We start from the raw sequence: 11444 nt of genomic DNA, 5'->3' as shown, positions 1-11444 counted from the left end.
CTCCGACACTTCCGCCATCTGCAATCCGACCCCACCACCAAAGACATCTTTCCCTCCCCACCCTTATCTGCTTTCCGGAGGGACAACTCTCTCCGTGACTCCCTTGTCCGCTCCACACTCCCCTCCAGCTCCACCACACCCGGCACTTTTCCCTGCAACCGCAGGAAGTGCTACACCTGCCCCCATACCTCCTCCCTCACCCCCATCCCAGGCCCCAAGAAGACTTTCCACATCAAGCAGATGTTCACCTGCACATCTGCCAATGTGGTATACTGCATCCGCTGTACCCGGTGTGGCTTCCTCTACATCGGGGAAACCAAGCGGAGACTCGGGGACCGCTTTGCAGAACACCTACGCTCGGTTCGCAACAAACAACTGCACCTCCCAGTCGCGAACCATTTCAACTCCCCCTCCCATTCCTCAGACGACATGTCCATCCTGGGCCTCCTGCAGTGCCACAACGATGCCACCCGAAGGTTGCAGGAACAGCAACTCATATTCCGCTTGGGAACCCTGCAGCCCAATGGTATCAATGTGGATTTCACAAGTTTCAAAATCTCCCCTCCCCCCACCGCATCCCAAAACCAGTCCAGCTCGTCCCTGCCTCCCTAACCTGTTCTTCCTCCCACCTATCCCCTCCTCCCACCTCAAGCCGCACCTCCATCTCCTTCCGACCCACCTCCATCCCGCCCCCTTGACCTGTCCGTCCTCCCTGGACTGACCTATCCCCTTCCTAACTCCCTACCTACACTCACCTTTACTGGCTCCATCCCCGCCTCTTCGACCTGTTTGTTTCCTCTCCACCTATCCTCTCCTCTATCCCTCTTCTATCCGCCTCCCACTCTCTCCCTATTTATTTCAAAACCCCCTTCCCCTCCCCCTTTTCTGATGAAGGGTCTAGGCCCGAAACGTCAGCCTCTCTGCTCCTATGATGCTGCTTGGCCTGCTGTGTTCATCCAGCCCTGCACCTTGTTGTCTCGGATTCTCCAGCATCTGCAGTTCCTACTATCTCTGGTCTGGAGTAGATGTAGGTCTGACCAGATCAGGGCAACAGCTTTCCTTCCATAAAGAGCATAAGCGAATCAGATGGGTTTTTATCACAATCGATAATGCACGAGCCTCTAATTCCAGATTTATAGAATCACTACAGCATAGAAAGAGGCCATTTGGCCCATCAATTTTGCAATTTTGTTTATCAATTTTACAAAAGAGTGTTTGGGATTATAATTTTACTGTGTGTTTAAAATCATTGAAGTTGTACTATTTGTAGATAGTTTTATCTACTTTATCTTTGTTCCTTTTCTAATAAACTTCTATTTTGTTGTTGAAGCAAAATCGGCAGCATTGCTTGCTTATGCTTTAGCAAGAGACCTTTTTGCTAAAACTAAAACAAATGAAGTTTTGATCTATCAAGCCAGGTTCCTGTCCAAGCGTAACATCTGCTAGGTTCACAACAAATGGGAGCTCATCTGGAATCAAAATCTGGATTTACGAAGGATTGATGTCTGTCTTGTTAAAATAACAACTACAGAGGGTTCTAGGCTTAAATCAGCTGTGTTGAGATGAAGCTTATTGCTTGAAATTTGAGATGACCTTGGAGCCTGTTAAGAGTTTTTTGAAAGTGCAAGATATAATAGTAAATTATTTAAAATCTTTGAGTAAAGCTAAACTGAAGGATTAAGCTGATATATCGAAGGTAGACGTAAAAGCAGGATCTCATAAGGATGAGATACTTAAAATGAGTCTGGCCTATTTAGAATTAGTAGGAAGGAAACCTGAAACTGAGATATCACAACTGGAATGGACTAAAATAGAAATGAGCTAAAATAGGAATTACTAAGATAACTTAGAAATGAAAAAAAATGACTTTGAGAAAGATAAAGAAAAATGCTTGAAATTGAGAAAAAAGATAAAGAGTAACGGAAAGAGAGCAGAGAAAAGTACAAAGGACGATGGTCATGTAGCTTGTTGGCCTTGCTCTCTGTAGAATGGATCCCTTTTTCCTTTTCATACCTACTTATTGCACCAGATTTACTTCTCTGTCTCCAATTCACCATAATTAGGACTTGCTTTGTCTTTTGTTCTATTCAATCTCATTAGCTGTTCCACTTACTCCTCCCCTGCCTTTGCCTACAGCATAAAAACCACCATCTTCCAGTTCTGATTAAGAGTCATATTGCACTCAGCTTTTACTCTTTCCATAGATGCTACCAGACCTGCTGAGTTTCTCACGCACTTTGTTTTTATTTCAGATTTTCAGCATCTACAGTTTTTTGCTTTTATTCTGTTCTGATTTTGTATTTAGTCCAATTAAGGCAATGTCTGCATCACAGTATTTTAATTTGGCATGGCCGTACAATTTTGTCAGAAATATCAGTGTGCAAATATCTTTATCACTCTCCCCCTGCCCAGTTACTACTAGCGGAGATGTATTTTGAAGAGGCTTCTGTTTCATTTATCACTTGCTTAAGGAAAAAGTAATCATTATAACAGACTAAATCTCTTAAAATACTGTCTAATAATGGATAGTATTTCAGAAAATAAGAAAGCAGTCTTCCAAAATAATGGTTGCAAATTATAAGTTGGTTAAATTGCTAATGATTAAATTTATTTAGAATGCTGTCCTGTGAAATGAGTTTTTTTTTCTCCTTCCCAACTCCAACTCCAACTCTCACAAAATGCTATTCCTATCATTTGTGCAAAACTTGCATGTTAGAAGATCTTCAATTTGCATGGTTTTAAAGGGGTATGCACTCCCTATTGCTTCCACAATGTTCACCTGAAATAAAATTAAGCAAGCCAGTGTAGAGTGGGAAATTACTGTAGCGGTTGTTGCTTGATTTACAAAATAGAGGGTGGTATATAGTGCGGTTCCCCAGGGTTGGTGTTAGGATACCTGTTTTTCCCAGACTTGGTTCTGCAGGATACAATTTCAAAGTTTGCAGACGACACAAAACGTAAAAGATTTTGTGAACAGTGAGGAAGACAATGGTAAGCTTTAAAGTAATAGATAGGCTAATGGGAATGGATGAGCAGCAATTGAAATTTGAAACAGAGAAGTGTGAAATGCTTCCTTTTTGTGGGAAGATTGAGGAGAGGCAATATAGGAGAGAGTACAGTTCCGAAGGAATATGGGAACAGATGATGTAGAGATATATTTAAGGTTGGCAGATCACAATGTCGAAGTGCTTCATGAAGCATATGGCACCATGGGCTTTATAAGTAGGCGCATAGAGTACAAAATCAAGGATACTATAATAAAACACTGTTTTGGCCTCAGCTGGAGTATCATGTCCAGTTCTGTGCACCATACTTTAGGGAGGATGTGAAGACATTTGGAGGGTACAGAAAAGATTCAGGAAAATGGTCCCGGGGTTAAGGCCATGACATGGATAGGTCAGTGAAGCTGAAGTTGTTTTTCATGGAGAAGAATACAAGGAGATGTGAATCATAGAAGCCCTACGGTGTGGAAACAGGCCCTTCGGCCCAACAAGTCCACACCGACCCTCGGAGCATCCAACGCAGACCCATCCTGCATAACCCACCTAATCTACACATCCCTGAACAATATGGGCAATTTAGCATGGCCAATCCACCTAGCCTGCACACCTTTGGACTGTGGGAGGAAATTGGAGCACCTGGAGGAAACCCACGCAGACACGGGGAGAATGTGCAAACTCCACACACAGTCGCCGGAGGGTGGAATATGATAGAGCTTACCAAAATTAGGAGGAGGCTAGACAGTGTAGATAGCGAGAAAATGGTGCCTTTGGCAGAAGACGGAGAACCAGATGATAATATTTAAGGTTATTGACAAAAATAGCAATGGTGACACATTAAATTTTTTTCTTAGTGCTTGAGAGTGTGGTAGAGGCAAATTCATTTGAGGCTTTCAAAAAGCAATTGGTTGTCAAAAGATATTGGTAGGGCTATAGGGGAAAAGGCAGCAGAGTGTGACCAGGTAACCACACTTGCAGAGAGCCAGCATGGACATGGTGAAATGAATAGTGTCCTTTTGTACTGTAGCCATTCTATGATTGTAAGATGCTACATTTGAAAGAGGTATTTATTGCCCTATCTGATTCACAGTGTTGACCTAATTTTATTTGCATCTTTATTCACAGCAAATGACCAGGCCGACATTTTTTGCTCGCAAGTTTGAATCGTCAGTTAACCAGGAGGTGATTGATATATTGGACTCCCACCTGTATGGTAGTTACCCTCCAGGGACACCAGCCCTGAAAGCCTACTGGGAAAATGTCTTTGATCAGATGGATGGGTTGAGCAGCCTCACCGATGTCACAATTACCAGCTACATGGCTTTCTTCAGGTTGGGCCTGAGCCAGACGTTGCAGCAATCAAGAACAGACGACCGCTGCAGGTAAGACAGTAATAATGTCTCACTGTCCAACTGGCTCTTGGACATTTAATTTGCCTCAACTGAGTTAACTGAAACATAAAAACAGAAATTGCTGAAGAAACTCAGCTGGTCTGTGGAGAGAAATGAGAGTTACTGTTTCAGGTCCATTGACCCTTTTGAAGACCCTCTCCAGCATTCTTAGTTCTTTGTTTTATTGATTTTGGTGCCTCTAGGCTAGAGAGTGGAATGTAAGATTTAATGGAAAGTATGTAGATACCAGGCATGGGTGAAATGTTCTATAAAGTCGTGCTGGTGTAATGAGAAAGTGAGGCAGAGTATCGTGAGAGGGTGACAGCATGGAAAAGTATCGGCAGATGTATGTCTGACAGGAATGTCAGAAATATAGTGAACTTGAAAAGTAGATGAGTGATTTATTGTCACTTGTATTTTTTACAAAAATAAGTGAAAAATGTTTAAGTTGCCATATCGCAGCATCTATATTAATAAAAGAAGGCATTGATTAAAAAATGGAAAAATGGGTGTGAAAGATACATTAGAGGCATAAGGAATTAAGCTGTGAATGAGGTTAATGTGTGCAGACCTGGGGACCTATCAACCATATACTGGGACAATATTCTTGTGAACCATGTAGGCTTTCTAACCGTGCCAGGCAGCATCAGAGGAGCAGGAAAGTTGCCATTTTGGGTCAGGACCCTTCTTCAGAAATGGGGAAGGATAAAGGAGCTCAGAAATAAATAGAGAGAGGAGGCATGGGACTGGGGAAGCTAGGTGGGATGGTGATAGGTGAGTGCAGGTAGGGAGTGGTGGGGATTGGTCAGTGAGGTGGGAGAAAGGTGCCAACCAGATATCCTAAATTAATCCAGCCCCATTTGCCAGCATTTGGCCCTCTAAATTCTTCCTATTCGTTCACCCATCCAGATGCCTTTTGAATGTTGTAATTACACCAGCCTCCACCACTTCCTCTGGCAGCTCGTTTCATACGTGCAGCACCGTTTGCATGAAAAAGTTGCCCCTTAGGTCCCTTTTAAATCTTTCGCCTCTCACCTTAAACCTATGCCATTTAGTTTTGGACTCCCCCACCCTGGGGAAAAGACCTTGTCTGTTTACCATATCCATGTCCCTCATGACTTTACAAACCTCTATAATGTCACCCCTCAGCCTCCAACTCTCCAGGGAAAATAGCCCCAGCCTATTCAGCCTGTCCCTATAGCTCAAACCCTCCAACTCTGGCAACGTCCTTGCAAATCTCTTCTAAACCCTTTCAAGTTTCACAACATCCTTCCTACAGTAGGGAGACCAGAATTGCACAAGTATTCCAAAAGTGGCCTGACCAATGTCCTGTACAGCTGAAACATAACCTTTCAATTCCTATACTCAATGCACTGATCAGTGGAGCCAAGCATACCAAACGTCGTCTTCATTAACCGATCTACCTGCGACTCCACGTTCAAAGAGCTATGAATCTGCATTCCAAGGGCTCTTTGTTCAGCAACACACCCCAGGACCTTATCATTAAGTATATAAGTCCTGCCCGAATTTGCCTTTCCAAAATGCAGCATCTCACATTTACCTGAATTAAACTCCATCTGCCACTCCTCGGTCCATTGGCACATCGGATCAAGATCCCGTTCTGTGAGGTAACCTTCTTCGCTGTTCACTACACCTCCAATTTTGGTGTTATCTGCAAACTTACTAACCATATCTCCTATGTTCACATCCAAATCATTTATATAAATGACAAAAAGCAGAGGACCCAGCACCGATCCTTGTCGCACACCACTGGTCACAGGCCTCCAGTCTGAAAAACAACCCTCCACCACCACGCTCTGTCTTCTACCTTCGAGCCAGTTCTGTATCCAAATAGCTAGTTCTCCTTGTATTCCATGTGATCTAACCTTGCTAACCAATCTACAGTGAGGAACCTTGTCAAATGCCTTACTGAAGTCCATATAGATCATATCCACCGCTCTGCCCTCATCAATCCTCTTTGTTACTTTTTCAAAAAAAGTCAATTAAGTTAGTGAGACACGATTTTCCATGCACAAAGCCATATCCACAATCCCTAATCAGTCCTTGCCTTTCCAAATACATGTAAATCCTGTCCCTTAGGATTCCCTCCAACAATTTGCCCACCATCGATGTTAGGCTCACCAGTCTATAGTTACCTGGTTAATATATAAGTATAGCAAGTAATCAGAAAGGCTAAATAGAGTATCATGTTTTGCTACGAGAGGAATTGAATGCAAGAGTAGAGAGTTATTCTTCAGTTATACTGGATGCTGGTAAGGCCATATATGGAGTGCTGTGTACATTACCTGTTCAACATTTCTGTTGTTTCATCATTTCTCATGACAGTTTCTCCTGTCCCTGCCTCTAATGGGCCAATGCTAACTGCAGTAGTTTTCCTGCTTTTTAAAAGATTTGAGGAAGTGTCTTGTGGTGCATCCCTGCCACTTAACTAGAAGTCAGGATTTGAGTCCCTTCCCAGGACTTGATGGTACACTCGTGTTGACAGACATGTCAATGGCAGGCAGTAAGAACCAGATACATTCCTTCTCAATCATACGATTGAAAAGAACATTGGGACCTCTACCATCGCCATACATAGCGCTAGGTACAACATACTTCTGACTATGCATGTTGCCATGACAAGTATTACACCCTGAGTAAACTACGGTGTGCTACCAAAGACTGTTTGAAAAGGATACACCATCTGTGGCTAACTAAGGAAGTTAAGAATGGTGTTGAGTTGATAGATATGCATACAGTTTTGTGAAGATTAATGGAAGGCCAAAAGATTGAGAAGTTTATGGAAACCATCAAAGGATGACTTCAGAGAAAACGAAAAGCAAAAATTTAGTAGGAACACTGGCATTAAAGCTTCTACAAGTATGTAAAAATGAAAACAGTAGCTAAAATAAGCTACACTTCTGATCACAACTCCTTAGGATTTAGTATAACAATGAATAAGGATAAATAAATTGTGGGAAGGTACTAAATTGGGGGAGGGCAAATTATGTCAGTATTAGGCAGGAGCTAGGGTGTGTTAATTGGAAGGAGCTGTTATCAGGTAAGTCCACATTTGACTTGTGGGAATTGTTTAAAGGCCTACTGATGAGAGTTGAGGACTGGCATGTTCCAGTAAGGAGGATGTACAAGAATGGCAAGGTCAGGGACCTTTGGATAACGGGGGAGGTTGTAAATTTAGTCAAAAGGAAACAAAGAAGCATATTTAAGGTTTAGGAAGCTAAATTCAGGCAGGGCCAGTGAGGAATATAAAGAAAACAGGAAAGAACTCAAGCCAGGAATCAGGAGAGCAAGAAGGGGCTATGAAATTACCTTGACAAGTCGCGTTAAAGAGAATCCCAAGACATTCTATACATATATTAAGAAACAAGAGGATAACTAGGAAGAAGGTAGGATCACTCAAGGATAAAGGAGAGAACTTCTGCTTGGAGGCAGAGGATGGGACTTTATTCCTTGGAATCTTGGAGATTGAGGCATGATCTTATTGAGGTGTATATCATGAGGAGCATAGATAGGATGAATGCATATAGTCTTTTTTGCAGGGATGGGGAACTGAAAACTAGAGGGCATAGGTTTAAGATGAGGGGGGGAAGATTTAAGAAGGACCTGAGAGGCAACTTCTTCATGCAGAGAGTGGTGCGTACATGGAATGGGTTGCCAGAGAAAGTGGTTGAGGCAGGTACAATAGCAGCATTTAAAAAACATTTGGATAGGTACATGAGTTGAGAGGGATATGGACCTAATGTAGGCAACTGGACCTAGCTGAGTGGGCAGCATGGACCAGCTTGGGCTGAAGGGCCTGTTTCATGTTATATTATTCTATGACTCTCTGTGGGCGAGATCCTAAATGAGTACTTTGCATTGGCATTCATCGAGGAGAAGGATTTGGAGGATAACGAGATTTGTGTGGGGCATGGTAATATGCTCGGCCATTTTGAGATCAAGAAATAAGTGGTGTTGAGTCTCTTGAAGAGCGTTAAAGTGGATACATCCCCAGGACCCAATGATATCTACCCCAGTTTATTGAGAGAGGCAAGAGACGAGATTGCTGGGGCCTTGACCAAGATCTTTGTATCCTCGCAAGCTACTGGAGAGGTCCTGGAGGACTAGCAAGTAGCTCATATTGTTCCTCTGTTTAAGAATGGAATAGGAATGTTCCAGGAAACTACAGACAGGTGATCTCACATTGGTGGTTGGGACTCTATTGGAGAGAATTCTTGGGACAAGCATTTATGCCCATTTTGAAAAGCATGGCCTAATTAGGGACAGTCAGCATGGCTTTATGAAGAGAAGGTCATGTCTTGCTAACTTGATTGGATTTTTGAGGATGTGACAAACATGATCGATGTGGGTAGAGCAGTGGATGTTGTCTACATGGATTTTAGTAAGGCTTTCGGCAAGATCCCTCACTGTGACCTGGCCGTGTGGATACAGAATTGGCTTGCCCATAGAAGACAGAAGGTAGTGGTGGAAGGGTGTTTTTCAGGCTGGAGGTCCGTGACTAGTGGTGTTCTACAGGAATCCGTACAGGGACCTTTGCTGTTTGTGATATAGATAAATGACTTGGATGAACATGTGGATGGGTGGATTTGTAAGTTTGCAGATGATGCAAAGATTGGTTGAATTGTGGATAGTGTAGTGGGTTGTCAAAGGATACAGCTGGATATAGGTCAATTGCAGATATGTGCAGAGAAATGGCAGGTGGAGTTTAAACTGGGCAAGTGTGAGGTGCTGCATTTGGGAGATCAAATGTTAAGGAAAAGTATACAGTTAATGGCAGGACTCTGAACAGCATTGATGTACGGAAGGAGCTTGGGCTCCCTGAAAGTGGCCACGCAAGCAGATAGGGTGGTAAAGAAGGCATGCGGCATGCTTGCCTTTATTGGTCGGGGAACTGAGTACATGAGTCAGGATGTCATGTTGCAGTTTTATAAGACTTTAGTTAGGCCACACTTAGAGTATTGCATTCAATTCTGGTCACTGCATTACAGGAAGGATGTGGCATCTTTGCAGAGGGTTCAAGAGAGGTTTACTAGGATGTTGCCTGGATTAGAGGGTATGAGCTATAAGGAGAGGCTAGAAAAACTCAGGTTGTTTTTTCTGGAGCATCAGAGGCTGAGGGGAGACTTGATAGAAGTCTATAAAATTATGAGATGCATAGATGGGGTTGACAGTCGGAACCTTTTTCCTAGAGTGGAAATGTCTAAAACTTGGGGACATGCATTTAAGGAGAGAGGGTGAAAGTTCAAAGGAGATGTGAAGGTACAAGTTTTTTTACACAGACTGGTAGGAGCCTGGGCTGCCAATGGTGGTGGTGGAGGCAGATGCGATAGGGGCGTATAAGAGACTTCTAGATAAGTACGTGAATATGCAAGGAATGGAGCTATATGGACCAGGCAGAAGCGATTAGTTTAATTTGGCGTCATGTTCTTGACAACATCATGGGCCGAAGGGCCTGTTCCTGTTCTATGTGCTAAGTGTTGGTCCTTTATAGAATGAGACTGGGGACTTAATTGTGGGAAATGGCAGAAATGTTGAAATGTCACGCGCTATATATCAGTATGATTACTGGTAACAAATATACAATTATTTTGAATGTTGTACAAAATTTTCAGCTCACGGAACGAGCCCTCTTATCCCCTGTCTCAGTAAAAGACACAAGAAACATCTCAAGGAAAGTAGAAAATCAAAAGGAAAGAAACACTGAAGGGATGGAAAGCAATGACAGTCACTAGAGTAAAAAGATTGGGATGTCTGATCAGACTAAAGGCTAATAAATTCCCTGGCCCTGATGGATCCTATCATCATCCCAATTGGCACTGAGACGATCTGTGACAGCAATAACTGGAGCCTATACCTGGCATTTCTAATTTTCTACATGGTCACCTTGTTAGAACCCTCCTTTAGCCTGTGGAGAACTGTCCATTACCTGTGTACTGTGTGCTGCCATTGCAGCCCCAAGAACATGGGAAAGATTTTTTTTCCTTTATTCATTCACGGGATGAGGGCGTCATTGGCTAGGAAGCATTTATTGCCCATCCTTAATTGCCCAGAGGGCAGTTAAGAGTCAATCACATTGCTGTGCGTCTGGAGTCACGTGTAGGCCAGACCAGATAAGGATGGCAGTTTTCTTCTCCAAAAGGACACTAGTGAACCAGGTGTGTTTTTATGACAATCAACAGTGGATTCATGGTCATCACTAGATTGTTAATTCCAAATATTTATTGAATTCAAATTCCACCATTTTCTGTGGTGCATTTAGAACTCAGATCCCCAGAGCATTATTTGGGTCTCTGGATTAACAGTCCAGCGGTAATACTACTGGGCCATCGCCTCCCCTAGATAGGACGGGGTGATGCTTTTTGCACATAGAGTCATAGAGTTACCAGGAGAGTGCCTTAGTTATTAGCATTGCTGCCTTGTAGCGCCAGAGACCTGAGTTTGATTCTACCCTCGGCAACTGTCTGAGTGGAGGTTGCACATTGTCCCAGTGTCCACGTGGGTTTCCTCTGAGTGCTTGGGTTTCCTCCCTCGGTCTAAAGATGTGCAGGTTAGGTGGATTGGCCATGCTAATTTGCCTATCATGTGCAGGCTAGGTGGATTAGCCATGGGAAATACAGGATTTCAGAGATAGGATAAGAGGGTGGGTTGGGTGGGATGCTCTTTGGAGTGTCGGTATGACTTGTCCACAGTGTAGGAATCCTATAAAGATCCATTGTCTAAGAAAAATCTTTTCAGCTCATCCAGTCCATGCCAGCCAAAAGCAAGCACCTAACCATTCTGAGATAGCTAGAACTGAAGAAGGGTCCTGACCCAAAATATTAACTTTCCTGCTCCTCTGATGCTGCCTGGCCTGCTGTGTTCCTCCAGTTCCACACTGTGTTATACCTAACTATTCTGATCCCATTTGTCTCTATTACCTTGGCATTGCAAGTGCACATCTAAATAGTATTTAATGTTATAAGGGTTTTTGCCTCTACCTAACAGGCAGTGAGTTCCAGATTCCCACTGTTCTCTGGGTGAAAATGCTCTTCCT

General features: G+C 43.2%; 1 protein-coding gene across 1 annotated transcript in view; it reads left to right on the top strand.

Moving 5' to 3' along the window:
* Positions 1-4385, top strand: part of LOC109934118 (xylosyltransferase 2) — a 149917-nt gene extending 145532 nt beyond the window's left edge. Inside the window, exon 9 of the mRNA XM_048611157.1 lies at positions 4125-4385. Coding sequence (XP_048467114.1) covers positions 4125-4385 — 261 coding nt within the window. The remainder of the gene's footprint in view (positions 1-4124) is intronic.
* The last annotated feature ends 7059 nt before the right edge of the window (positions 4386-11444 follow it).

Source organism: Rhincodon typus, chromosome 23, assembly GCF_021869965.1.
Source record: "Rhincodon typus isolate 14 chromosome 23, sRhiTyp1.1, whole genome shotgun sequence".
In the NCBI taxonomy this organism is placed as follows: Eukaryota; Metazoa; Chordata; class Chondrichthyes; order Orectolobiformes; family Rhincodontidae; genus Rhincodon; species Rhincodon typus.
The sequence above is the reverse complement of the archived record's forward strand: the minus strand, read 5'-3'. Positions and strand labels throughout refer to the sequence as shown.